The sequence below is a fragment of the Pseudoliparis swirei genome, chromosome 8, assembly GCF_029220125.1.
Source record: "Pseudoliparis swirei isolate HS2019 ecotype Mariana Trench chromosome 8, NWPU_hadal_v1, whole genome shotgun sequence".
In the NCBI taxonomy this organism is placed as follows: domain Eukaryota; kingdom Metazoa; phylum Chordata; class Actinopteri; order Perciformes; family Liparidae; genus Pseudoliparis; species Pseudoliparis swirei.
The window spans coordinates 22,823,319-22,847,684 of NC_079395.1; the positions used below are offsets into that span (position 1 = coordinate 22,823,319).

Here is a 24,366-nt window from a genome sequence, read left to right on the forward strand (position 1 = left end):
GACAGACTACAGACAGCCAACAGACAGACTACTGACAGACTACAGATATACTACAGACAGACTACTGACAGACTACAGACAGACTACAGACATACTACTGACATACTACTGACAGACAGATAGACTACAGACAGACTACAGATAGACTACAGACAGACTACAGATAGACTACAGACAGACTACTGACAGACAGACCGACTACAGACATACTACTGACAGACAGACAGACTACAGACATACTACTAACATACTACTGACAGACAGACATACTACTGACAGACTACTGATAGACTACAGACAGACTACAGACAAACTACTGATAGACTACAGACATACTACAGATAGACTACAGGCAGACTACTGACAGACAGACATACTACTGACAGACTACAGACAGACTACAGATAGACTACAGACAGACTACTGACAGACATACATACTACAGACAGACTACAGACAGACAGACTACAGACTACTGACATACTCTCATTCCCTTCCCCCTATCCACAGACACCTGTGGTTGTTTTCTCCCCAGGACCCTTCAAGGCCATCTCCATGGCAACGACCATCTTGTGGACTGAGAACTTTGTCTGTTGTGGACTGGGGGAGGACGATACATCAGGCCACTTACACACACAACCATCACACTGAAAAAGCACTCACTACCCCCCCCCCCATCCCACGCCTTCGCCTGCTTTGCCCCCCCAGTAAGATAGGACGGGTCTGCGTCCGCGCCGTGGCGAAGGACCGGGCTGGCTGCTTGTCGGTGCTGGTTACCTTCTGCCCCCAATGACGGGGCTATCGCCCAGTCTTTGGATTACCTCCCTCCCCTTCCTACTCGCATAAGTCATGTCTAAGATGTATGTGCTTATGTGCAATGGTGTTTTGTTTCTCCTGCTCCCACACTGTACCCCTCTCGGGGCATAGTCGGGGTGGCTTTTCTTTTCGCCTCTCTTCCCTCATGTTATGCTGTCATCTTTCATCCACCCTTTCCTAGATGGCGCATGACGGCGCCGTGTCTTAGTGCGACTCTTGCACCTTCCGCCAAAAAAAGTTCCTCGTTTGTTTGTGAAAACATTCTTTGGCAATAAACCTGTTTCTGATTCTGATTCTGATTCTACTGACAGACTACAGACAGACAGGCACCCCTTACTTTAAAGTTAGACTCTCATACAGGTTCTGATGGGTCCGTTGGGCTGCGTCTCCTGGAGGCGTCCTCAGACTGACAGCGCTGCAGCTCCCTGTGGGGTCCCAGGAGGCGCTGCACGTCGCTCCACTCCCCAACGTCTTTCATACGGAGCGGACGGAGCCGATGCTTTGACGTGCGTCCCGGCAGTCTCCCATCGGTCCGAGAAGCCGCCGTCCGTCAGCAAGAAGCTCCCGCGAAGCTTCGGCCCACTGCCGACGCATCAGAAACCGAGCGGCCGGCATGGGGCCCAAACACTCGAGTTACGACTGGCCCCGTCGGGTCGGATGGAGGACGGAGTGAACAGAGATGGGGAGGAGGAGGCTTTCCTCTCTGCTCTTTTAAATGATCAGGGTACACACCTCCCTCTGTGGGATCATCCTCATACCCCTCGTGTGGCCCTCAGGAGCCCTCAGGAGCCCTCACAGCCAACACACGCAGTGCACCACTAAAGGTGCGTTCACACCAAAAGCTAAACTATTTTTTGCGTCGCCCAAAACGTGGGGGTTTACTCGCTCGACCGTTCACCGTGTTCTCACCATGAGCGTCGAGACGCTCCGCGAGGGGCGGGGCTTATCTCCGTGTCTCGTCTCCGTAAAGACCGTTATCATCTCCTTCATCCACCAGAATCACTCACCACTAGTTCTGCTTTATACTTGTTGTGGACGTCCCACACACTGACGCCCTCGTGTTTGGGTTCATGACATTAATATATATATATATATACAGTATATATACACACTACCGTTCAAAAGTTTGGGATCACCCAGACAATTTCGTGTTTTCCATGAAAACTCACACTTTTATTTGCAAAATGTATAGAAAATATAGTCAAGACATTGACAAGGTTAGAAATAATGATTTGTATTTGAAGTATTAATTTTTTTCTTCAAACTTTGCTTTCGTCAAAGAATGCTCCTTTTGCAGCAATTCCAGCATTGCAGACCTTTGGCATTCTAGCTGTTAATTTGTTGAGGTAATCTGTTGAAATGTCACCCCACGCTTCCTGAAGCACCTGCCACAAGTTGGATTGGCTTGATGGGCACTTCTTGCGGACCATACGGTCAAGCTGCTCCCACAACAGCTCAATGGGGTTGAGATCTGGTGACTGTGCTGGCCACTCCATTACAGACAGCAAGCTGCCTGCTTCTTCCCTCAAGAGTTCTTCACAATGTGGAGGTGTGCTTTGGGTCATTGTCCTGTTGGAGGAGGACATTGGCTCCAATCAAGCGCTGCCCACAGGGTATGGCATGGCGTTGCAAAATGGAGTGATAGCCTTCCTTATTTAAAATCCCTTTTACCTGGTACAAATCTCCCACTTTAGCAGCACCAAAGCAGCCCCAGACCATCACATGACCTCCACCATGCTTGACAGATGGTGTCAGGCACTCTTCCAGCATCTTTTCACCTGTTCTGGGTCTCACAAATGTTCTTCTGTGTGATCCAAACACCTCAAACTTGGATTCATCTGTCCAGAACACCTTTTTCCAATCTTCCTCTGTCCAATGCCTGTGTTCTTTTGCCCATACCAATCTTTTCTTTTGATTGGCCAGTCTCAGATATGGCTTTTTCTTTGCCACTCTGCCTAGAAGGCCAGCATCCCGGAGTCGCCTCTTCACTGTCGACGTTGACACTGGCGATTTGCGGGTACCATTTAAAGAAGCTGCCAGTTGAGGACCTGTGAGGCGTCTCTTTCTCAAACTAGAGACTCTAATGTACTTGTCTTCTTGCTGAGTTGTGCACCGGGGCCTCCCACTTCTCTTTCTGCTCTGGTTAGAGCCCGTTTGTGCTGTTCTCTGAAGGGAGTAGTACACACCGCTGGAGGAAATCTTCAGTTTCTTTGCAATTTCTCGCATGGAATAGGCTTCATTTCTAAGAACAAGAATAGACTGGCGAGTTTCACATGAAACTTCTTTTTTTCTGGTTCATTTTGAGAGTCTTATCGAACCCACAAATGTGATGCTCCAGATAATCAACTAGCTCAAAGGAAGGCCAGTTTTATAGCTTCTCTCATCAGCAAAACAGTTTTCAGCTGTGCTAACATAATTGCACAAGGGTTTTCAAGGGTTTTCTAATCAGACATTAGTCTTCTAAGGCGATTAGCAAACACAATGTACCATTAGAACACTGGAGTGATAGTTGCTGGAAATGGGCCTCTATACACCTCTGGAGATATTTCATTAGAAACCAGACGTTTCCACCTAGAATAGTCATTTACCACATTAACAATGTATAGTGTGTATTTCTGATTGATTTAATGTTATCTTTATTGAAAAAAACAATGCTTTTCTTTGAAAAATAAGGACATTTCTAAGTGATCCCAAACTTTTGAACGGTAGTGTATATATATATATATATATATATACTTATACATGACATCACCCGTAGGCTCACTCAGCTCGGTCACTTTCACCGATGAAGTTACTGTTGCGTCTGAAAGACTTCCGCTTCCAGCTACGAGAGAGAACTCAAGAGCTGATTGGCCCGAGTTGCGAGATGACGCCTCAAAGTGGAAATATTTCAACTCGGGGCGAAAATTGCGCCGCTGTAAACGCGTTGCCGACATCGCAACGCTCCAAACGCGCCGCCCGGGAAAATATTGCGTCTATCGCAGCCACGCGCGTCTGTACGTTGACTTCTCATGGGATTCGGTCGTGCGAAAAAATAGTTTTGCTTTTGGTGTGAACGCAGCTTAATATCAGTTAAGGACTCTGGAGAGGAGGAAGACCGATGTGGGCGATGACCACTCTGATGTATGTGGAGCAGCAGAGGGGGGGGGGGGAGGAAAGAGCAGACACATTGGAAGAGACCATTATAGTTAGATTGGAAGAGACCATTATAGTTAGATTGGAAGAGACCATTATAGTTAGATTGGAAAAGACCATTATAGTTAGATTGGAAGAGACCATTATAGTTCACCTTTAACATAACAAGGAGGCGTTAATGTGTCGGGCCAGTCAGAGAGATGTTGACTTTGAATTATTAAACGTTGTATGTTTATCTTTAGAGGAAGAGGTCGGTCCGATTTAATACACAACGAAGTCTGCAGGGACTTGAGACGTACCACGACCTATAATCTATCATCTATCATCTATCATCTATAATCTATAATCTATCATCTATGGGCCATCGCTGCCTCAACCACTTAGTACATGGATGTATTAGCAGTACATGGAGTTATTAGTAGTACATGGATGTATTAGTAGTACATGGATGTATTAGTAGTACATGGATGTATTAGCAGTACATGGATGTATTAGCAGTACATGGATGTATTAGTAGTACATGGATGTATTAGTAGTACATGGATGTATTAGTAGTACATGTCACCGGGACCGTTCAGAAGGATGTGATGTCGTTCTGAAGACAGACGGTTAGCGCTTCCTGTTTATAATTCTACTCGATTGGCTGTTGCCGAGCGGAGAGAACGTGCCGGGGTGTGAGGCGTGACCAGGATGTAGACGGGCCCGATCCGTTCGTAGCGCGCTACGCCAGAACCAATGTTTAGAAGCGGATGTGGGCGACATAGAGATCAGATGATGGCGTCTGAAAACATGCCCACTGAGCTATCGGAGTGAGTGCCGGAGGAAAATGCTCCACGTTTGAGTCGTCGTGGCGATTCAAGCACTTGGAGGTGTTGGCTTGCTTTGCCGGAACAATATAGATCCAAGAATCATATTTTGTGTGTTTTTGGACAAAAAACGAATCACCAAAAGAATAAAGAAATCAGAATCAAAGTGTCTTCATACAAATCTTTTCAGGAGGACTGAATGGAGCTCCCAGTGCCTCTGATTCACCGTGGCGTTACTGCTTCCCACTGTGAGAGGACGTTTGTGTTTCTCTTTGAGATCTTGGGGAACGTGCCTGTAAATGTCTGTGAGGCTCCGATATGAATCTCATGTCTGTGTTGAGCAGCCGACTGGAACCAAGACGGTTTGTTTCACCGCTGATTGAAAACATGATTCGTGTTCCATTGACCTGCAGCCCTTCTGTCTCCGGGTAGATTCTGTGTCACGCCATGTTACCAAACCTGGAAACCTCCCTGTGATGACGAGAGACTATGGAGGACTCAAAATGACTTAAGTATAAATAAATAAATGCATGAATAAATACAAGAATAAATGAATAAATGCTTAAATAAATGTATAAATAAATAAATAAATACAAGAATAAATGTGTAAATACAGAAATAAATACAGCAATTAATAAATATAAGTTATAACTCAACAGGACATCATTAAATAAATGTATTTCTACATTTCTGTATTTCTTCATTTATTCATTTATCTATTTATGTGTCCACACGTATTTCTTCATTTATTTATGTGTGACATTTATGTGTCCGTATATTCAAATGAGCTGGGCGGTCCGAACCTCATTGTTGAACAGGATTGGTCAAGTCAGGGAGCAAGACAGAAGCAATCGATCCTTAGCACTTGGATCTGTAGACGAACAGCGTTTATTATGCATTCTTGTCTACATTCTAAATACTACTGTTGTTGAGTCACGGAATGTAATTTAAGGATGTTTTCAGCCGAGAAGTTAGTAGTTTAAGCATCAAATCTGTGGTCGGTTTATCGAGATTCAGCCGAATAAGGATATGCGACGGAGATTTGAGGTCCTGCTCGTGGGACCTCTGAGCTCCGGGCGCTCAGCGCGCTGTGTGGCCGCCGAGAGAAGCCTGATCTCGGCAGGACTTTTTGAAATGCTCCGCTGGCTCTGACGTCTCCGTAGCGGCTAAACATGAGATATAATTAGGTTTTTGAGGATCTAAAGAGCACAACGAGTTTATTATTGACTAAAAGATAACGTTACGTCAATTTGACTGAGGGTTAAGATTCATAACTTCATATTGTAGCGACCCTGGGTCAGGAAAGCTACGAGACGTTGTATATTTATTATCGTTTATTCGTAGCCTACGCCAAACAACAGTGAACACCGCAACACATTCTACTCCACTGTAAATTATTTTACAGTGAATAATTTGAGTAAATTCATGCGCAAGAACAGTTGATGTGGTGACGTCACAAGACCAGAAAGACCGTCCTGCGTCCTCGAGAGTCTGGACTCCCAAAACCAGACTCCAAAGACCAGACTCCAAAAGAACACGAGTCTGTACTCAGTGTTTTTGGAATTGATAAACGGCTGAAGTCAAAAAGCTGTCGAGGGTAACTTCTGCTAACGGTGAGCTGAGCGAGTCAACTTCAGCGTCATGTGCCAGGCAGAAGTAGTAGAGCACAACACACCAGGTGCATCACACTCCTGTGACCAATCATGCTTTAGACAGAGGTTCGGACCGCCCCAGCTCATTTGAATATACGGACACGTAAATGTCACACATAAATAAATGAAGAAATACGTGTGGACACATAAATAGAGAAATAAATAAATGAAGAAATACAGAAATGCAGAAATATATTTATTTAATGATGTCTTGTTGATTTATAACTTATATTTATTCATTCCTGTATTTATTTATTTATTTATACATTTATTTAAGCATTTATTTATTTATTTATACATTTATTTATTTATTTATACATTTATTTAAGCATTTATTTATTTATTCTTGTATTTATTCATGCATTCATTTATTTATTTATTTATACTTAAGTCATTTTAAGTCCTCCATAAGAGACAGCTGTGCACATGAGATGAAGGTCCATGCCAAGTGTTACGCAATCCGTCCAACAGCTTTTGAGACGTTCCCTTCTGGACCGAAGCGGTGGACTGACCGACTTTACCATCCCATAGCACTGGATCGGCTTCAGGCCTGGTAGGGGATCACTACTTATGAAACTCGGAGGTCAGAGAGTTTTAACCTTTGCTCTTTCCAGTCGTTAATATTTGTAGCAGAGATACAGAGGGTACGGAAAGTATTCAGACCCCTTTGAATTGTTCACCCTTTTTTATTGTAGCCATTTGATAAAATCTAAAAAGTTCATTGTATTTCTCAATAATGTCACTCGGCGCCCCATCTCCACAGAAAAAAACAGACATGTAGACATTTTTGCAAATGTATTAAAAAAGAAACTGAAATATCACACGGCGAACATTTTAAAGGGGTGTGAATACTTTCCGTACCCACTGTATATCAGCAGCTACCAAGTGTCTCTCCCCCCCCCCCCCAGGCTGCATGTTATTTATGAACTCACAGGCGTGAATAATAGCCATGTCACGTCTATATTGGGATCTCCTGGAGCTAAAATTAGAAGCATGACCACAGATAAGAATACAGGATGGAGAACATGAATGTCTGTGAGGAAGAAGAAATAAATGGGTTTCGTGTAGGTGGTGTGCATGTTCATAGTGACAGCTCCACCAGAGGGCCTGCAGAGGACCGACAGTTTCAGAGCAATAGTAGTCCAACATGTCTGAAATGTGTGTGTGTGTGTGTGTGTGTAATTAGCCCACCTCATGCATTTAAAAGCGTTCACGTGTCTTGAAGTGACTAAATGAGGCTACACAACGTCATCACTAATACGTCTTCCCGCGCTCATGTGGCCGTAACGTTAGCTCTTTTATTTCCACCGATAGCATTCTCGCTTAAAGAAACATTGAGTTGGTGTTCATTTGTTCTCTTCCTGAACTAAACGTGTGGGCATCATAAACGTTTGTTTGCCTTGAACTCATCTTCTGCAATAATCCAAAATCCACTGGAAAAATCTCACTGGCTTTCTGCTGACAGAAGCAGTGTGACGCTAACTTCTGGGGTTTGAAGTCAGCTGTGACATCACTACTATGAATGAAGCTGTGACATCACAGCTACATTCATAGTAGTGATGTCACAGCTGTGAATATAGCTGTGCAGTTTATTATATAACTCCTAAACAAGTACCTGTGTCTAGCTCAGGTGGGCTAACCTTAAAGGTGGACCAGCTATTGTCTTTTCCGTGAATTGCTGATCCTGAATTTTGCTCAGTTTTAAGAGATTTTTTATATTTATTTTAACTCTTTAAATAGCATGATTACCAGGTTTATTTTTAACACCCCTCCACAAAGAATAATGCACTTTTTTCTACCAGGAAATACAATATTTTAAAAGCAACAGCATCGTGTTTGTTATTGTCAAAGTGGGGAACATCTGATGAAATAAAACAAAGATTTTATTGTTAAAACTGTAAAGGTATTATCAATTACTAGGTGATGTGTGATTGGCAGCAGCTACAGTCCATACAGCCGGGATAGCTTGCACACGGCTGAGCCTGTGGCTAACAGCTAACGTGGCTAAAAGCTAATGGTGCTAACCGTGCTACCAGCTAACAGTGCAAACTGTGCTGACAGCGCAAATTGTGCTAAGAGCGTAAACTGTGCTAACGGGCTTCAACTCCTCCGTAACGGCTCCGTCGGGCAAAACGAGGGGAGGTGGAATCTGCTTGGTGTCCAGATGGCACGGTGTTAAAGGGATCCTGCAGCTCTCATGTAGAAACACTTTTAATCGACTGCAAACCTTTTTATTCACCGTGGGGGTTCTCCTCATTCTGGCCGTTGTCTACCTCCCACCTCAGGCCGGTGTGAGTGAGGCTGAGCAGACCACCACCACGGAGCACAGACTCCCTGCTCATTGTTCTTGAGGACTTCAATCGAGCAAACCTCAACGAAGAACTGCCAAAGTACCAGGACCAGGGATCGAAAGCCACCGGACCACGTGCTGCACTGTGCTACAGGACGCATCCCGCCTGGTCCCTCCTGCAGCTCTCTGATCATCGTCTGGTTCATCGTCTCCCGTCCTACAGGCAGAAAGTACGGTCTGAGTAGTTTCTGCCTGTAGGACGGTAGGACTGTGAGGAGATGGACCAATGAGCTACAGTCTGCGGCTACAGACCTGCAGGGGCTCACTGACACGGTGACGTCCGTGTGTGTGAGGACATAAAAGGACTAAAACCTTCGGCACATACAACAACCATAAACCCTGGTTCACTGCAACACTCAGGAGACCTACAGAGGAGACCTACAGAGGAGGCCTACAGAGGAGGCCTACAGAGGAGACCTACAGAGGAGGCCTACAGAGGAGGTCTACAGAGGAGGCCTACAGAGGAGGCCTACAGAGGAGGTCTACAGAGGAGGCCTACAGAGGAGACCTACAGAGGAGGCCTACAGAGGAGGTCTACAGAGGAGGCATACAGAGGAGGCCTACAGAGGAGACCTACAGAGGAGGCCTACAGAGGAGGCCTACAGAGGAGACCTACAGAGGAGGCCTACAGAGGAGGCCTACAGAGGAGGCCTACAGAGGAGACCTACAGAGGAGGCCTACAGAGGAGGCCTACAGATGAGACCTACAGATGAGGAGGAGGCCTACAGAGGAGGCATACAGAGGAGGCCTACAGAGGAGACCTACAGAGGAGGCCTACAGAGGAGGCCTACAGAGGAGGCCTACAGAGGAGAGGCCTACAGAGGAGGCCTACAGAGGAGGCCTACAGAGGAGGCCTACAGAGGAGGCCTACAGAGGAGACCTACAGAGGAGGCCTACAGAGGAGGCCTACAGATGAGACCTACAGATGATGCCTACAGAGGAGGCCTACAGAGGAGGCCTACAGAGGAGGCCTACAGAGGAGGCATACAGAGGAGACCTACAGAGAGCCTACAGAGGAGGCCTACAGAGGAGGCCTACAGAGGAGACCTACAGAGGAGGCCTACAGAGGAGGCCTACAGATGAGACCTACAGAGGAGGCCTACAGAGGAGGCCTACAGAGGAGGCCTACAGAGGAGGCCTACAGAGGAGGCCTACAGAGGAGACCTACAGAGGAGGCCTACAGAGGAGGCCTACAGAGGAGGCCTACAGAGGAGACCTACAGAGGAGGCCTACAGAGGAGACCTACAGAGGAGGCCTACAGAGGAGACCTACAGAGGAGGCCTACAGAGGAGGCCTACAGAGGAGACCTACAGAGGAGGCCTACAGAGGAGGCCTACAGAGGAGGCCTACAGAGGAGACCTACAAAGAAGGCCTACAGAGGAGGCCTACAGAGGAGGCCTACAGAGGAGGCCTACAGAGGAGGCCTACAGAGGAGGCCTACAGAGGAGGCCTACAGAGGAGGCCTACAGAGGAGGCCTACAGAGGAGGCCTACAGAGGAGGCCTACAGAGGAGGCCTACAGAGGAGGCCTACAGAGGAGGCCTACAGAGGAGGCCTACAGAGGAGGCCTACAGAGGAGGCCTACAGAGGAGGCCTACAGAGGAGGCCTACAAAGGAGGCCTACAGAGGAGGCCTACAAAGGAGGCCTACAAAGGAGGCCTACAGAGGAGGCCTACAAAGGAGGTCTACAAAGGAGGCCTACAGAGGAGGCCTACAAAGGAGGTCTACAAAGGAGGCCTACAGAGGAGGCCTACAGAGGAGGCCTACAGAGGAGGCCTACAAAGGAGGCCTACAGAGGAGGCCTACAAAGGAGGCCTACAGAGGAGGCCTACAGAGGAGGCCTACAGAGGAGGCCTACAAAGGAGGCCTACAGAGGAGGCCTACAGAGGAGGCCTACAGAGGAGGCCTACAGAGGAGGTCTACAAAGGAGGCCTACAGATGAGGCCTACAAAGGAGGCCTACAGAGGAGGCCTACAAAGGAGGTCTACAGAGGAGGCCTACAGGAGGCCTACAGAGGAGGCCTACAGAGGAGGCCTACAGAGGCCTCAGAGGAGGCCTACAGGAGGCTCACAAGGAGGCCTACAGAGGAGGCCTACAAGAGGGAGGCCTACAGAGGAGGCCTACAGAGGAGGTTCACAGGAGGCCTACAGAGGAGGCCTACAAAGGAGGCCTACAGAGGAGGCCTACAGAGGAGGCCTACAGAGGAGGCCTACAAAGGAGGTCTACAAAGGAGGCCTACAAAGGAGGCCTACAGAGGAGGCCTACAGAGGAGGTCTACAAAGGAGGCCTACAGAGGAGGCCTACAGAGGAGGCCTACAGAGGAGGTCTACAAAGGAGGTCTACAAAGGAGGCCTACAGAGGAGGCCTACAAAGGAGGTCGACAGAGGAGGCCTACAGAGGAGGCCTACAGAGGAGGCCTACAGAGGAGGCCGACAGAGGAGGCCTACAGAGGAGGCCTACAGAGGAGGCCTACAGAGGAGGCCTACAGAGGAGGCCTACAGAGGAGGTCTACAAAGGAGGCCTACAGAGGAGGCCTACAAAGGAGGTCTACAAAGGAGGCCTACAAAGGAGGCCTACAAAGGAGGCCTACAGAGGAGGCCTACAAAGGAGGTCTACAGAGGAGGCCTACAGAGGAGGCCTACAGAGGAGGTCTACAAAGGAGGCCTACAGAGGAGGTCTACAAAGGAGGCCTACAAAGAAGGCCTACAAAGAAGGCCTACAGAGGAGACCTACAGAGGAGGCCTACAAAGAAGGTCTACAAAGGAGGCCTACAAAGGAGGCCTACAAAGAAGGTCTACAAAGGAGGCCTACAGAGAAGGCTTACAGAGGAGACCTACAAAGGAGGTCTACAAAGGAGGCCTACAAAGGAGGCCTACAAAGAAGGCTTACAGAGGAGGCCTACAGAGGAGGCCTACAAAGAAGGCCTACAAAGGAAGCCTACATAGATGGGGACAACCAGGCCAGAAACACACTGACAAGGGAGACCAAGCTAGCTAAGAGCTACACTGAAAAGCTGTCCCAACAACCCCTGGTCAGTTTGGAGAAGCCTGGAAGAACTCACGAAATACAAGAGACGGAGACGGAGAGGCTGGGAAAAACCACATCCAGCAGCCGGACTATCAGCACTGGCGCCCCCCAGGGATGTGTGCTCAGCCCACTACTCTTCTCAACACTGTGGAGATGGCAGTGGACTCTAGGAGGAGCCCCTCCAACACTATACCCTCCTCCCCAGTTTAAATTGTTTGCGAGTAAAATGAAAGTCAAGCTTGTGTAGAATTGAGAAAACCGGATCTCGTGGTCGTGAGCAGGTCGAGCTGGACGACGTGTTCGTTGAACAGCTGGGTCGATGTCGGAAACATTCACAGTATCGAATTTGACCACCTCCCCCTTTTCTCATTTTCTTGTAGTTTCATCTTGCATCACCACCTATAAGAAAACCCCTCCCCCGGTGCCGCCCCGAACCTCCACCTGCTCCGCAGCCTCCAAGCCCTACATCTCCATCACGGCCCAGAGCAGCACAGAGTCGGCACAGGTACCGCAACACGGCTCGGTTCCCCATCCCTGTTCATAAGATGGGCTCTCAGGGTAGTTACACCTCAGCTCTTATTTCACACATAATTTAAGGTTTAACCCTCCTGCTACCTTCAAATTTACTAACATCTTTTTACCCTTGGGGTCAATTTGACCCCAGTAATTAAAACCTCCAGAACATTATTTGAATTAATATTGTTTCCCAAGTTGAAGTGTCACTTTATGTTTGTTTGTTGACTACCTAAATAGCCCTTTAAATAAATAAAAAAGTTGATATTTCTTATGTTTTACAAATTGACCCCAAAGAACACCGATGCGTACAAGTTGTGTTCAGGATATTGAAAACATATCATCATCTGAATTTTATGTTTTCCCAGTTGTCCCCAATAAATTAGGAAAAGTCATGAAATATGAAGCAAAAATAATGTCATTAATTTTTTTAGAGACGTTAAACATTGAATGGGGTCAAATTGACCCCAAAGTGGAATAGGAGGGTTAAGAAAAATATTGTGGTTTGGGTTAAAATGTGTAAGTTCGAGGAAATAGTCTGTTTCTAGGTTAAGTCGAGAATTTAAGTCACAAAAGTACAGGAAAATAGGTCAACGGCAACTTGAAGGGAGGAGCCTAAATGACTTGATTAATGATCAGAGCAGCTGAGTGAACAGGTGAAGGGAGTTAGCCTGACGAGGGGGGCGGGGCTTCAAAATAGAGTCATGAGGGTATGGAGCTGAACTGTGACACTGTGACGCCCATTATGTGTCAAACAACAGAGAAAGAAAAACAGTGTAATGAAGTAAACGAAGGCCTCGTTTAATAAAAGCCAAACTATATCCAAACAGCTGTTGAGGGTTTATCGCTTGTGTTTGGGAAGGAGTGAGAATACCACTGGATTATAAACATCATCTTTACTCGACGAGCTCTGTGAGAGGTTTTAATATAAAGTCTAGACAGACACAAAAGAAGATGGAGATAGTTTCTATATGTTCCATTCATTACCTTCGCATTGAAAATGCGGAAGGTTATGTTTTGATCGCTGTGTATTTATTTATTATTTATTTATTTGTATGCGTGTTACTCGCGTAACTCAAAGTATGAAACCGAATCGCATGAAATTTGGTGGGATGATTGGTTATTATCCGGGGACCATTTGATTCGATTTTGGGATCGATCGGGTCAAAGGTCAAGGTCATGAAAAGGTCAAAATCTTCTTTTTACCATAGCACTAATGGCTAATGCCAACATGTTCATAATTCAATGCCCAATCTTGTGATATGCGAAGGTATGCGCTCTACCGAGTGCCCGTTCTAGTTCAGTATTGTTATGGGTCAGAGTCTGAACAGATGACTTCTTGGTCAACTCAACCCTGTGTCTTGAGAGCAACGTTCCATGTTTTCTAAAAACCTCCCAGGATGCCTACATGGAGGAGGAGGGACCCCGCGGGGACATGCACATCCAATCAGGGTTCAGCAACTCAACGGAGAGCATCGACAGCATGAAGGCCCTGACGGCCGCCATAGAGGCGGCTAATGCACAGGTACTCCTTCCTCCTGATGCTCACCTACTGCTGCCTGTTCACAGAGTCGTGCTTCTTCATAGCAAATTCCCAATGTTGGGAAGTCACTCTTTGCTTTTGTGAATCGTGTCTTCGCTCTGCACTTCATGCCTCTTCTCTTCATTCCCATGCAGGTACACGGACCAGCTAGTCAGCACGTCAGTAACAGCACCATGACGGTCAGCGCCCCCGCCCCCTCGGTTGAAGTCCACCGGGACGTGTTTAGGAAAGAAGCATTCAGGAAGGGCAGATGTCTCTCCATCGGCATCCAGGTATGAGAGAGACGGCTGGCGGAGAGGCGGAAGAGAGGGAATCGTGGGCTTGATGGTCGGTGATTATAAGGGACTCATCCTGCCTGTCTCCTGCAGGTGGACGGACCGGAGGACGTTCCAGATCCAGAGGACCCCTCCAAGTTTACCTCTGTAGGGGTGCAAGTGGAGGATGAGAGAGGGTAATCTTCTTCTTTGTGGACCTTTTAGGTCAAAATGGACTCGACCAGGCACGTGCACAGACATGTTGGGGGGCCAGTACCCATCGGCAACATGATTTATCTACTGATTCTATTCAGTATATTTAGTATAACCCATTCTCACAAATTACAAACTCTCCTCAGAGGGCTTTACCATCTGTACATATAGACATCCCTGACCTTTGACCTCACATCAGGTCAGGAAATAACTCTCAAAAAACCCTTCAGGAGGGCAACAGAGGAGGATCCCTCTCCAAGATGGACAGAACAATAGATGTCATGTGACCAGATGAACAATAGATGTCATGTGACCAGATGAACAATAGATGTAATGTGACCAGATGAACAATAGATGTCATGTGACCAGATGAACAATAGATGTCATGTGACCAGATGAACAATAGATGGCATGTGACCAGATGAACAATAGATGTCACGTGACCACATGAACAATAGATGTCATGTGACCACATGAACAATATATATTATGTGACCAGATGAACAATAGATGTCATGTGACCAGATGAACAATAGATGTCATGTGACCACATGAACAATAGATGTCATGTGACCAGATGAACAATAGATGGCATGTGACCAGATGAACAATAGATGTCATGTGACCACATGAACAATAGATGTCATGTGACCAGATGAACAATAGATGTCATGTGACCAGATGAACAATAGATGTCATGTGACCAGATGAACAATAGATGTCATGTGACCAGATGAACAATAGATGTCATGTGACCAGATGAACAATAGATGTCATGTGACCAGATGAACAATAGATGTCATGTGACCACATGAACAATAGATGTCATGTGACCAGATGAACAATAGATATAATGTGACCAGATGAACAATAGATATCATGTGACCAGATGAACAATAGATGTCATGTGACCAGATGAACAATAGATGTCATGTGACCAGATGAACAATAGATGTCATGTGATCAGATGAACAATAGATGTCATGTGACCAGATGAACAATAGATGTCATGTGACCAGATGAACAATAGATGTCATGTGACCAGATGAACAATAGATGTCATGTGACCAGATGAACAATAGATGTCATGTGACCAGATGAACAATAGATGTCATGTGACTAGATGAACAATAGATGTCATGTGACCAGATGAACAATAGATGTCATGTGACCAGATGAACAATAGATGTCATGTGACCAGATGAACAATAGATGTCATGAGACCAGATGAACAATAGATGTCATGTGACCAGATGAACAATAGATGTCATGTGACCAGATGAACAATAGATGCCATGTGACCAGATGAACAATATATGTCATGTGACCAGGTGAACAATAGATGTCATGAGACCAGATGAACAATAGATGTCATGTGACCAGATGAACAATATATGTCATGTGACCAGATGAACAATAGATGTCATGTGACCAGATGAACAATATATGTCATGTGACTAGATGAACAATAGATGTCATGTGACCAGATGAACAATAGATGTCATGTGACCAGGTGAACAATAGATGTCATGTGACCAGATGAACAATAGATGTCATGTGACTAGATGAACAATAGATGTCATGTGACTAGATGAACAATAGATGTCATGTGACCAGATGAACAATAGATGTCATGTGACCAGGTGAACAATAGATGTCATGTGACCAGATGAACAATAGATGTCATGAGACCAGATGAACAATAGATGTCATGTGACCAGATGAACAATAGATGTCATGTGACCAGATGAACAATTGATGTCATGTGACCAGATGAACAATATATATTTTGTGACCAGATGAACAATAGATGTCATGTGACTAGATGAACAATAGATGTCATGTGACCAGATGAACAATAGATGTCATGAGACCAGATGAACAATAGATGTCATGTGACCAGATGAACAATAGATGTCATGTGACCAGATGAACAATAGATGTCATGTGACCAGGTGAACAATAGATGTCATGTGACCAGATGAACAATAGATGTCATGTGACCAGGTGAACAATAGATGTCATGTGACCAGATGAACAATAGATGTCATGTGACCAGATGAACAATAGATGTCATGTGACCAGATGAACAATAGATGTCATGTGACCAGATGAACAATAGATGTCACGTGACCAGATGAACAATAGATGTCATGTGACCAGAAGGAATCATTACACAGTAATAACACATTCAATGAGTATGACAGAGTGTATAATAGTTGGTAGTCAGCCTGATCACTGGACTTGGTTGCTATGCAACACCTGAAACACATTGTGTCGGGAGAATAGATGAGAGCTAAACAAAATGACAAGTTTTCTATTCACAATTACAATTTATTTTAATTTACAAAATGATAGGAGCGAAAAATGCCATATAATAAGCGTGCAAGGAGGAGGAGGGAGGGGGCGTGTCGCGAGGAGGAGGAGAGAGAGAGAGGGGAGGGGGGGGGGGCGAAATTATCCCAAGAACTCAAATAAATTCCCTGTCAGATATCAAAACAGATTTAGGGTGAATTGATGACAAGGAGAGTCATTTTTATTCTTAAATACTTATTAATGAAGAAAATAAGTGTCTCCAGCAGAGCAAAAGGGGAGGAGCTTGAGCACCACTAGGGGTCTATCTGTGCACGTGCATTTATCATCCACCAGACACATGAGCAGGACGGGACATTTGGTTTGGTCCAGTGATTGTTGGTGGTACTAGCATGAGCTTACCGTGAGTAAAGACTGGTGGTAGCCACAGTACAGGCATGTTCTGACGTAGATGATGAGCGTTGCACTGGAGGGCTGACCCTGTGAAACACAGGTGTCAAACACAAGGCCCGCGGGCCGAATGTGGCCCGCCACGTCATTTGATGTGGCCCCCGACGGCTTGAAAGGCACACGATCACCTTTTCTTAAAGAAATTTATGACAAAAAATCCCGTGCTTTTATTTTGAAGGTTTGAAATGAAACGGATTTATGTTATAATATTAGAGACTTTTTTAATGTACAATATTTCTACACTCAAATAAACAATAAATATATGACGAGAGTTGTTTAACAATACGTTGGGGAGTAGTTTATACATTTATATACTTCAGTTACACCGGCCCTTTAAGAGGCGGCCATGATGCAGATGTGGCCCACGGGGGGAAATGAGTTTGACGCCCCTGCTGTAAAATATCACCGGTTTACGTTTACGTTTTTTTAGGCTAGTCACAAGTTGTTGATGCCTCACGATGAGATGATGAGTCCTGTTATCGCTGCATGAGGGGAATCTTCCCTCGGACCGGCTCCGCTCTCTGAGTCATATCCGTCTGAGGTTTATTTGTGTCTCTCTGGTCACAAACACCCACAGACTCATCTGCCGAGGTTATCTTCTGCAATGCACTCTGATGTGTAGCTGAGGACCACGGGCACAGCCTCCAGGATGCCTGTGTGGATGCTTCAACTTTGACACATCTGTATTGTTACGTAACTGTCATTTAGTGTGTTATAAAAGACGCTGCTTTACAACAGATTGAAATAGTTATGTTAAGATAAATAAAGGTTCCAGTCAGGATCACGTTTCTCTGTCCAGGGTTGTCAGAGGGACAGATGAGTCCGTCAAGAGGAAAACAATAGATGTCATGTGACCAGAAGGAATCATTACAGAGTAACAACACATTCAATGAATACGACAGAGTGTATGAATAGTTGGTAGTCAGCATGGACCACGATCCAGACCTCCATGATCCATCAGGTGGAGGTAGAGAGGGGGGGGGCATCAGCAGGACCGTGGCAGGAGGCCGGACCAATGAGGTCGGTCTTTGGGGGAGGAGCCACAGAGAAGGAGGCAGATAGAGACAGTGTGGGCGCCATGGTAACTGTCGGTTAGATGGAGTCGCAGCACGAGCAGCTTTTACCCAACACAACAACAACAACAAATATAATCCATATTGTATCAACACCTTGAGTCATGAAATGTCTCTCAGACATGAAGCCATCGTGGTCTCAAGTGTTCTCTGGTTCTCTCTCAGGTATCGTCGGTTCCAGCGCTCCAACAGCGTGACAACAGCTGTCCAGGTACGCCTCCTCTGCACCTGCTCAGCCACTGTCCGTCGACTGCTCACCAGTTAGCAACACGCCGAGTCACACACAGAAACATAGGGTTCTGAAAGGGTTCTTTAAGGCGTTGTGGTTCTACGAGGAACCGTCACCTACTGAAGAACCTTTTTTTTGTTTGAGGCCCCATTATAGGTTCTTCAAAGAACCCTGGTTTGCAAGGTTCTTTGTGGAACCATAAATGGTGCCTTGAAGAACCATGTTTTGAAGGTTCTTTGTGGAACCATAAATGGTGCCTTAAAGAACCATGTTTTGAAGGTTCTTTGTGGAACCATAAATGGTGCCTTGAAGAACCATGTTTTGAAGGTTCTTTGTGGAACCATAAATGGTGCCTTAAAGAACCATGTTTTGAAGGTTCTTTGTGGAACCATAAATGGTGCCTTAAAGAACCATGTTTTGAAGGTTATTTGTGGAACCATAAATGGTGCCTTGAAGAACCATGTTTTGAAGGTTCTTTGTAGAACCATAAATGGTGCCTTAAAGAACCATGCTTTGAAGGTTATTTGTGGAATCAGAAATGGTGCCTTATAGAACCATGTTTTGAAGGTTCTTTGAGATAACTATAGGTTCTTTGAAGAACTATTTAAGGAAGTGGTTCTTTACAGAACCCTGGTTTGAAAGGTCCTTTGTAGAACCATAAATGGTTCTTCTATGGCATCAGGCTGAAGAACCATGTCCGGTTCCAGATGGACCTCCATGGTTCTGTGTGTGGACAGAGTGAGCGCTCCTCTGGCGTGTGACGGTTCCGTTGAAAGCTCCTGACAGTAGAGATCCGTTCCTCCATCCAGGCCGACATGGACCTGCCGGACCTGCTCGACCCGCTGCTCGACTCCCCGGACACCGACGTGGAGGTGCTGTCGTCCGGCGCCCTCTCTCGACAGTACTCCCGCGACGCCACCACCTCCACCGTCAGCATCCAGGGCTCAGGGAACCACTACCACGCCTGTGCCTCCGACGACTACGACGACGTGGGCTTCGACCCGTCCATCCTCCCCCCCCCAGACCCCTGGATAGACAGCGTCACGGACGACTCGCTGGAGGTCAACTTCAACAGCTCCGCCATCCTGGAGGTACGGCAATACATTTACTCATGATGACATGTAAAAACACATCTTTTCCGACTATATCTGGATTAAAACACAGATTAGCACTTCAGTGGCTCTTAAATGGCTCTTATTATGGTACTTTTGAAGTTCGACTATGTTGAGGAAATGTTACTTTCTGTATTCTTGTTGTTCTGAGTTTGTACTCTTGGTTGATGCACTTATTGTAAGTCGCTTTGGATAAAAGCGTCTGCTAAATGACATGTCATGTTGGTAGACGGATAAGCAACTTTAGCAGTTGAACTTTGTCTATTCACGCATCCATCTCCACGCCTCTCCAAGAAAAGTGAATGAGAAGTGAAGGATCATTTATAAAATCCTTCTCGAGTCGTCTCACCGTGAGATTCCAGCATCTCTGCCGTCAAACAGGGATTCAACTATTTTACCCAGAGTTCTCTCTGCATGCTCATTCATCGCTTCTGCTGTGTGTGTGTGTGTGTGTGTGTGTGTCCCACTTCCAAGCCCCGGGTGGTCCACATGTTTACATATTTTCCGCGATGTTATTCCTATTAGAAGTGTAGCTTGTTTTCAACATTGGTTTTCATGAGAAGTATATTTCATTCCTTTAGATCCAAGGATCACAGCATCAACAAAAAACAAGCTTTTTTAAAAGACATATCGATTCAGTGATGAGTGTCTCAATAGTTATGTCTTCATGAACACACTTTATTTCATTTTTTCTTGTATTGGAGACACTGATCCACAAGAAAATCACCCAGACTACATTAACAAACCGTATATTCATATTATTTCCCGATTTTCACTGAAAACTTCTGAACCTGTAACTACCAAATATTACTTAATTTGCAGATTTGAACTCTTTAATAGTTTGTTTAAAAAATGAAGAAAGAACATACTTTAGTATGTACTTGATCAGTTATTAGCATCACCTTTAATGTTGATGCCTTACATGAACCTCAGCAGAGCTCCATCATACAGCAGCAATGGGAACCGGGATAATAGCATGTCCTGTATTTACCTCATAGACACAAAATATGAGCTGATAAAATAGTAAATTCTACCATCTTGAAGCATCTCTAGATTGAACATCTGATATAATATATAATCTATGTGTGTAATGCTGTAATAGCTATGGAATTAAACATTGTGGTTGTAACGTTTCCATGGAGACATCTTTGTCCTGAAGGGTCTCAGAGTCTCAGTGTATTTTGACTTTCGGTGGAATTGCAAAAACACAAGAATGTCCCTAGTGATGCGTAAGGGGTTAACTCTCACGCCCTGTGGAGAGGACGATTCTGACACACAGGAGTGTCTCGACATGACGTCTTGTGCTTGGGCGGCAGGTGGTTCAGCGGTCAGTGTGCCAGAGAGACGGCCGCTGGTTCCTGAAGCTACTGCAGGCCGAGACCGACCGCATGGACGGCTGGTGTCGACAGATGGAGCTCGACCAACGGGACAACGACCTGCCTGAAGACGGTACGACTCGTCATCATGCCGAGGGTCCAGGGACGTACGCCGCAACATGGGGAGAGATCTCATTTCATTCGCCCTAGAATCTGATACAAGTTCAATTAATTTGGTAAAAAAGTAAGCAGGAAGCATTGAGCAGTGGTTCCCAACCCTTTTTCCAACTTATTCTACCACTTCACATGAAGACATGTCTCGTTACAAAGTGCACGTCTGCGTTCAAACACCGATATCTAAATGTCTTTTTTCATTTCTGATCCCAATAATGTTTTCGTGAAGGCCACCGGCAGAGTTTCAAAATGAGCTCTGCATAAAATGATGAAGTCTTAAGTGATGGTTCACGCCGAACTCCAGAATCCAAACTCCAAAGTCCAGAATCCAAACTCCAAACTCCAAACACTAAACTCTAAACTCCAGAATCCAAACTCCAGAATCCAAACTCTAAACTCTAAATTCCAAACTCCAAACTCCAAACTCTAAATTCCAAACTCTAAACTCCAAACTCCAGAATCCATACTCCAAACTCAAAACTCCAAAATCTAAAATCCATACTCAAAAATCTAAACTCTAAACTCTAAACTCCAAACTCCAGAATCCAAACTCCAAACACTAAACTAATCTCTAAACTCCAGAATCCAAACTCCAGAATCCAAACTCCAAACTCTGAACTCTGAACTCTAAATTCCAAACTCCAAACTCTAAACTCTAAATTCCAAACTCTAAACTCTAAACTCCAAACTCTAAACTCCAAACTCTAAACTCCAGAATCCATACTTCAAACTCTAAACTCTAAACTCTAAATTCCAAACTCTAAACTCCAAACTCTAAACTCTAAACTCCAAACTCCAAACTCCAGAATCCATACTCCAAACTCTAAACTCTAAACTCAAAACTCCAAAATCTAAAATCCATACTAAAAAATCTAAACTCCAAAATCAAAACTCAAAATGAGCTCTAAATAAAATAATAAAGTGATGGTTCATGACAAACTCCAAACTCCATCCTCCTAACTCCATCCTCTAACCCAGGGATTCCCAAAGTGTGGTGCGCGCACCCCTGGGGGTGCGCGAGCTGCCTCTAGGGGGTGCGCGAGAGGAAAAATGTAATGGTGGTCTAATGGTGTAATAATTAATATTAAACATTCTCAGGGCTCTCAAGTGTGATTTCGGTCTTAACTCCCGCACTCCCGCCACACATCGTATTTCTTACGCTGAAAAAAACTCTCGGCTATTTAATGTTTGAATGCAGGGGTGCTCAATACGTCGATCGCGGTCGCCGCAGAGCTCCGACGCCGGTCTGCGAGCATCGGGACGGAGCAAAGAAAAAGTCACTCGCACCCCCCCCCCCCCCCCCCCCCCCGTCAACAACTCTTCTCGGCTTGATGCCGGCGCGCGTAACGCTCAGCCGGTCTGCGAGCATCGGGATGGAGCAAAGAAAAAGTCACCCCCCCCCCCCCCCGTCAACAACTCTTGCATTCTGTTGCGTTTTTTTTTACGGTGTGGGGGATTGGGGGTGCGTGAACCCGGTCGGGATGTAGAAGGGGGTTCGTGGTCTAAAAAGTTTGGGAACCCCTGCTCTAACCGGTAGAGCCAATGATCGGTCCAGTTGTTTGGGGGTGAGTCGCAGAGTGCTGGAGGCATCGGGCGTAGAGGTGTCTGCCTCCTCCAGACTTCCATGGAGGCACTATTTTCTTTCCACCAAACTACACCGGTCACAGCACAAGTCTGTTGAGCATCTTGAGTTTTTCAAATATAAGTGTTGACACTTTGAGCACCAGAAGCAACGAATCACCTGGTTCCATTATACGTGAGAGAAGACACCTCTAGTGGCGATGCCCCAACACTCTGCATCGGACCCTAAAACTAGGAGGCGCTCCCACAAACAAAGACGGATCCACCTTTCTGTCACTTGCCTCGTAGAAAACTAATAATTTCACCAAAGGAATCCTCAGGAAACACATTTAGAAAGGTCCGTTGTACATTTCCCGGGGGACAGACGGACGGACTTGGAGGTCGGTCTGCTTCTAAACTCTTTGCTCTTTGCTCGCAGTCCTCGGGAAGATGCGGAGCGCCGTAGGAAGTGCTCAGCTGCTGATCGCCCAGAAGTTCCAACAGTTCAGGGAGCTGTGTGAAGAGAACCTGGTGAGAACACGCAGCCACACATTGACCCTCATGTGGCGCCGCTCGCCGGCTGTGGGAGACACGTTTGCTCCAACTCAGGTTCAAACGCGTGTTCTCGCTTTCTGGAATTACTTTTCATGTCCTTTTTATTTGTGTTCCTGCTTTCTCCTCCAAGTTGTCTCTTGTCACTCTTTTTATTTTCTCAACCTTATTATCTTCTCAATGACCTCATAGCTATTTATGCTTCTGATATTCCATTGTTAGCCTGAAGATATAAACTATATGGGAGAAATTCTGGTGATCAATTTTCTAAGTTTGATCAAAACAATGTCCATGCACTCAAAACCAGAAGTGACCCGAGGTATTCTGCTCTTATATTTGTTGACAAATGGTTCCTCATGGCTTCCATAGGAACACTAAATCTCTCTAAATATGTGTTGCCATGCTAGCCAGCATGCTAGCTCTTGAGATCCAAATTCAGATGACTTTATGGATTGTCATGACATGTTGTAGTATTCATGACTTGTATTGCCACCGCCAGGTCAGATGTTCTATTAGTAAATAACATGTAGTGCTTTTATTCTTTCAAAGACTGTTAATACGAAAGGAAAACACATTGTTAGCACTGATGTGGTAAAAGACCAGCGGTTCCTGTAATAGTATAACATTATAACATTTTGATCTATTTTGATCATTTTGATCTATATTTCTTGAGTTTCGTGAAGTGTAAAATAAGATTGACGAATTGGAGTTAGCAGAGAAACATTTTCAGTTTCTGAATACAGAATGTTCATTGGGTAAAATCCTCCAATGCTACATTACATGTTCTACTGTTAGTATCGTGTTAGAAGAAGAACAATAGGAAACCCGTTTTGATGAATAGTAAGATTTATTCCTCAAGACATAATGAAACAGACTAACCAACCGGATCAACGGATGCAACGAGTGCTAGCCAATCAGAGGCAGAGACGCCCGGGTCACAACGTCGCCATAGACGGAAACAACAATGGGAAGATCACGTGGCTCTGCGTCATGTTTAGCCATGTGCTTCTGTTCTCTGCAGGGAGAGTTTTCGGAGCAATGGGACTAGCGTTTATTTTTGGGGATAACAGGCTTTGGGTCTTTGGGACTATTGAGTAATAACAGGTCTGAACAATGAGCAGTCCCCTTTTTCTCTTCAGCATTATAAATGTTTTGGGCAATAGGAACTACAGCCTTTAGAATATTAGACGGTAACGCACATTTAATGAAGCCTATCTCACCGAGACCTCTGGCCAGTAAGACATTTATATTCATCTTTTAAAATGTATTTAGTATTTGT

The 24,366-nt window shown here is 45.4% G+C and overlaps 1 protein-coding gene across 1 annotated transcript in view; it reads left to right on the plus strand.

The window, feature by feature from the left end:
* Positions 1-24,366, plus strand: part of LOC130197615 (disks large-associated protein 1-like) — an 84,144-nt gene that overhangs the window by 46,170 nt on the left and 13,608 nt on the right. The window contains exons 6-13 of the mRNA XM_056420368.1: positions 12,166-12,290; positions 13,698-13,823; positions 13,976-14,113; positions 14,210-14,292; positions 18,310-18,355; positions 19,183-19,434; positions 20,802-20,934; positions 22,975-23,066. Coding sequence (XP_056276343.1) covers positions 12,166-12,290; positions 13,698-13,823; positions 13,976-14,113; positions 14,210-14,292; positions 18,310-18,355; positions 19,183-19,434; positions 20,802-20,934; positions 22,975-23,066 — 995 coding nt within the window. The remainder of the gene's footprint in view (positions 1-12,165; positions 12,291-13,697; positions 13,824-13,975; positions 14,114-14,209; positions 14,293-18,309; positions 18,356-19,182; positions 19,435-20,801; positions 20,935-22,974; positions 23,067-24,366) is intronic.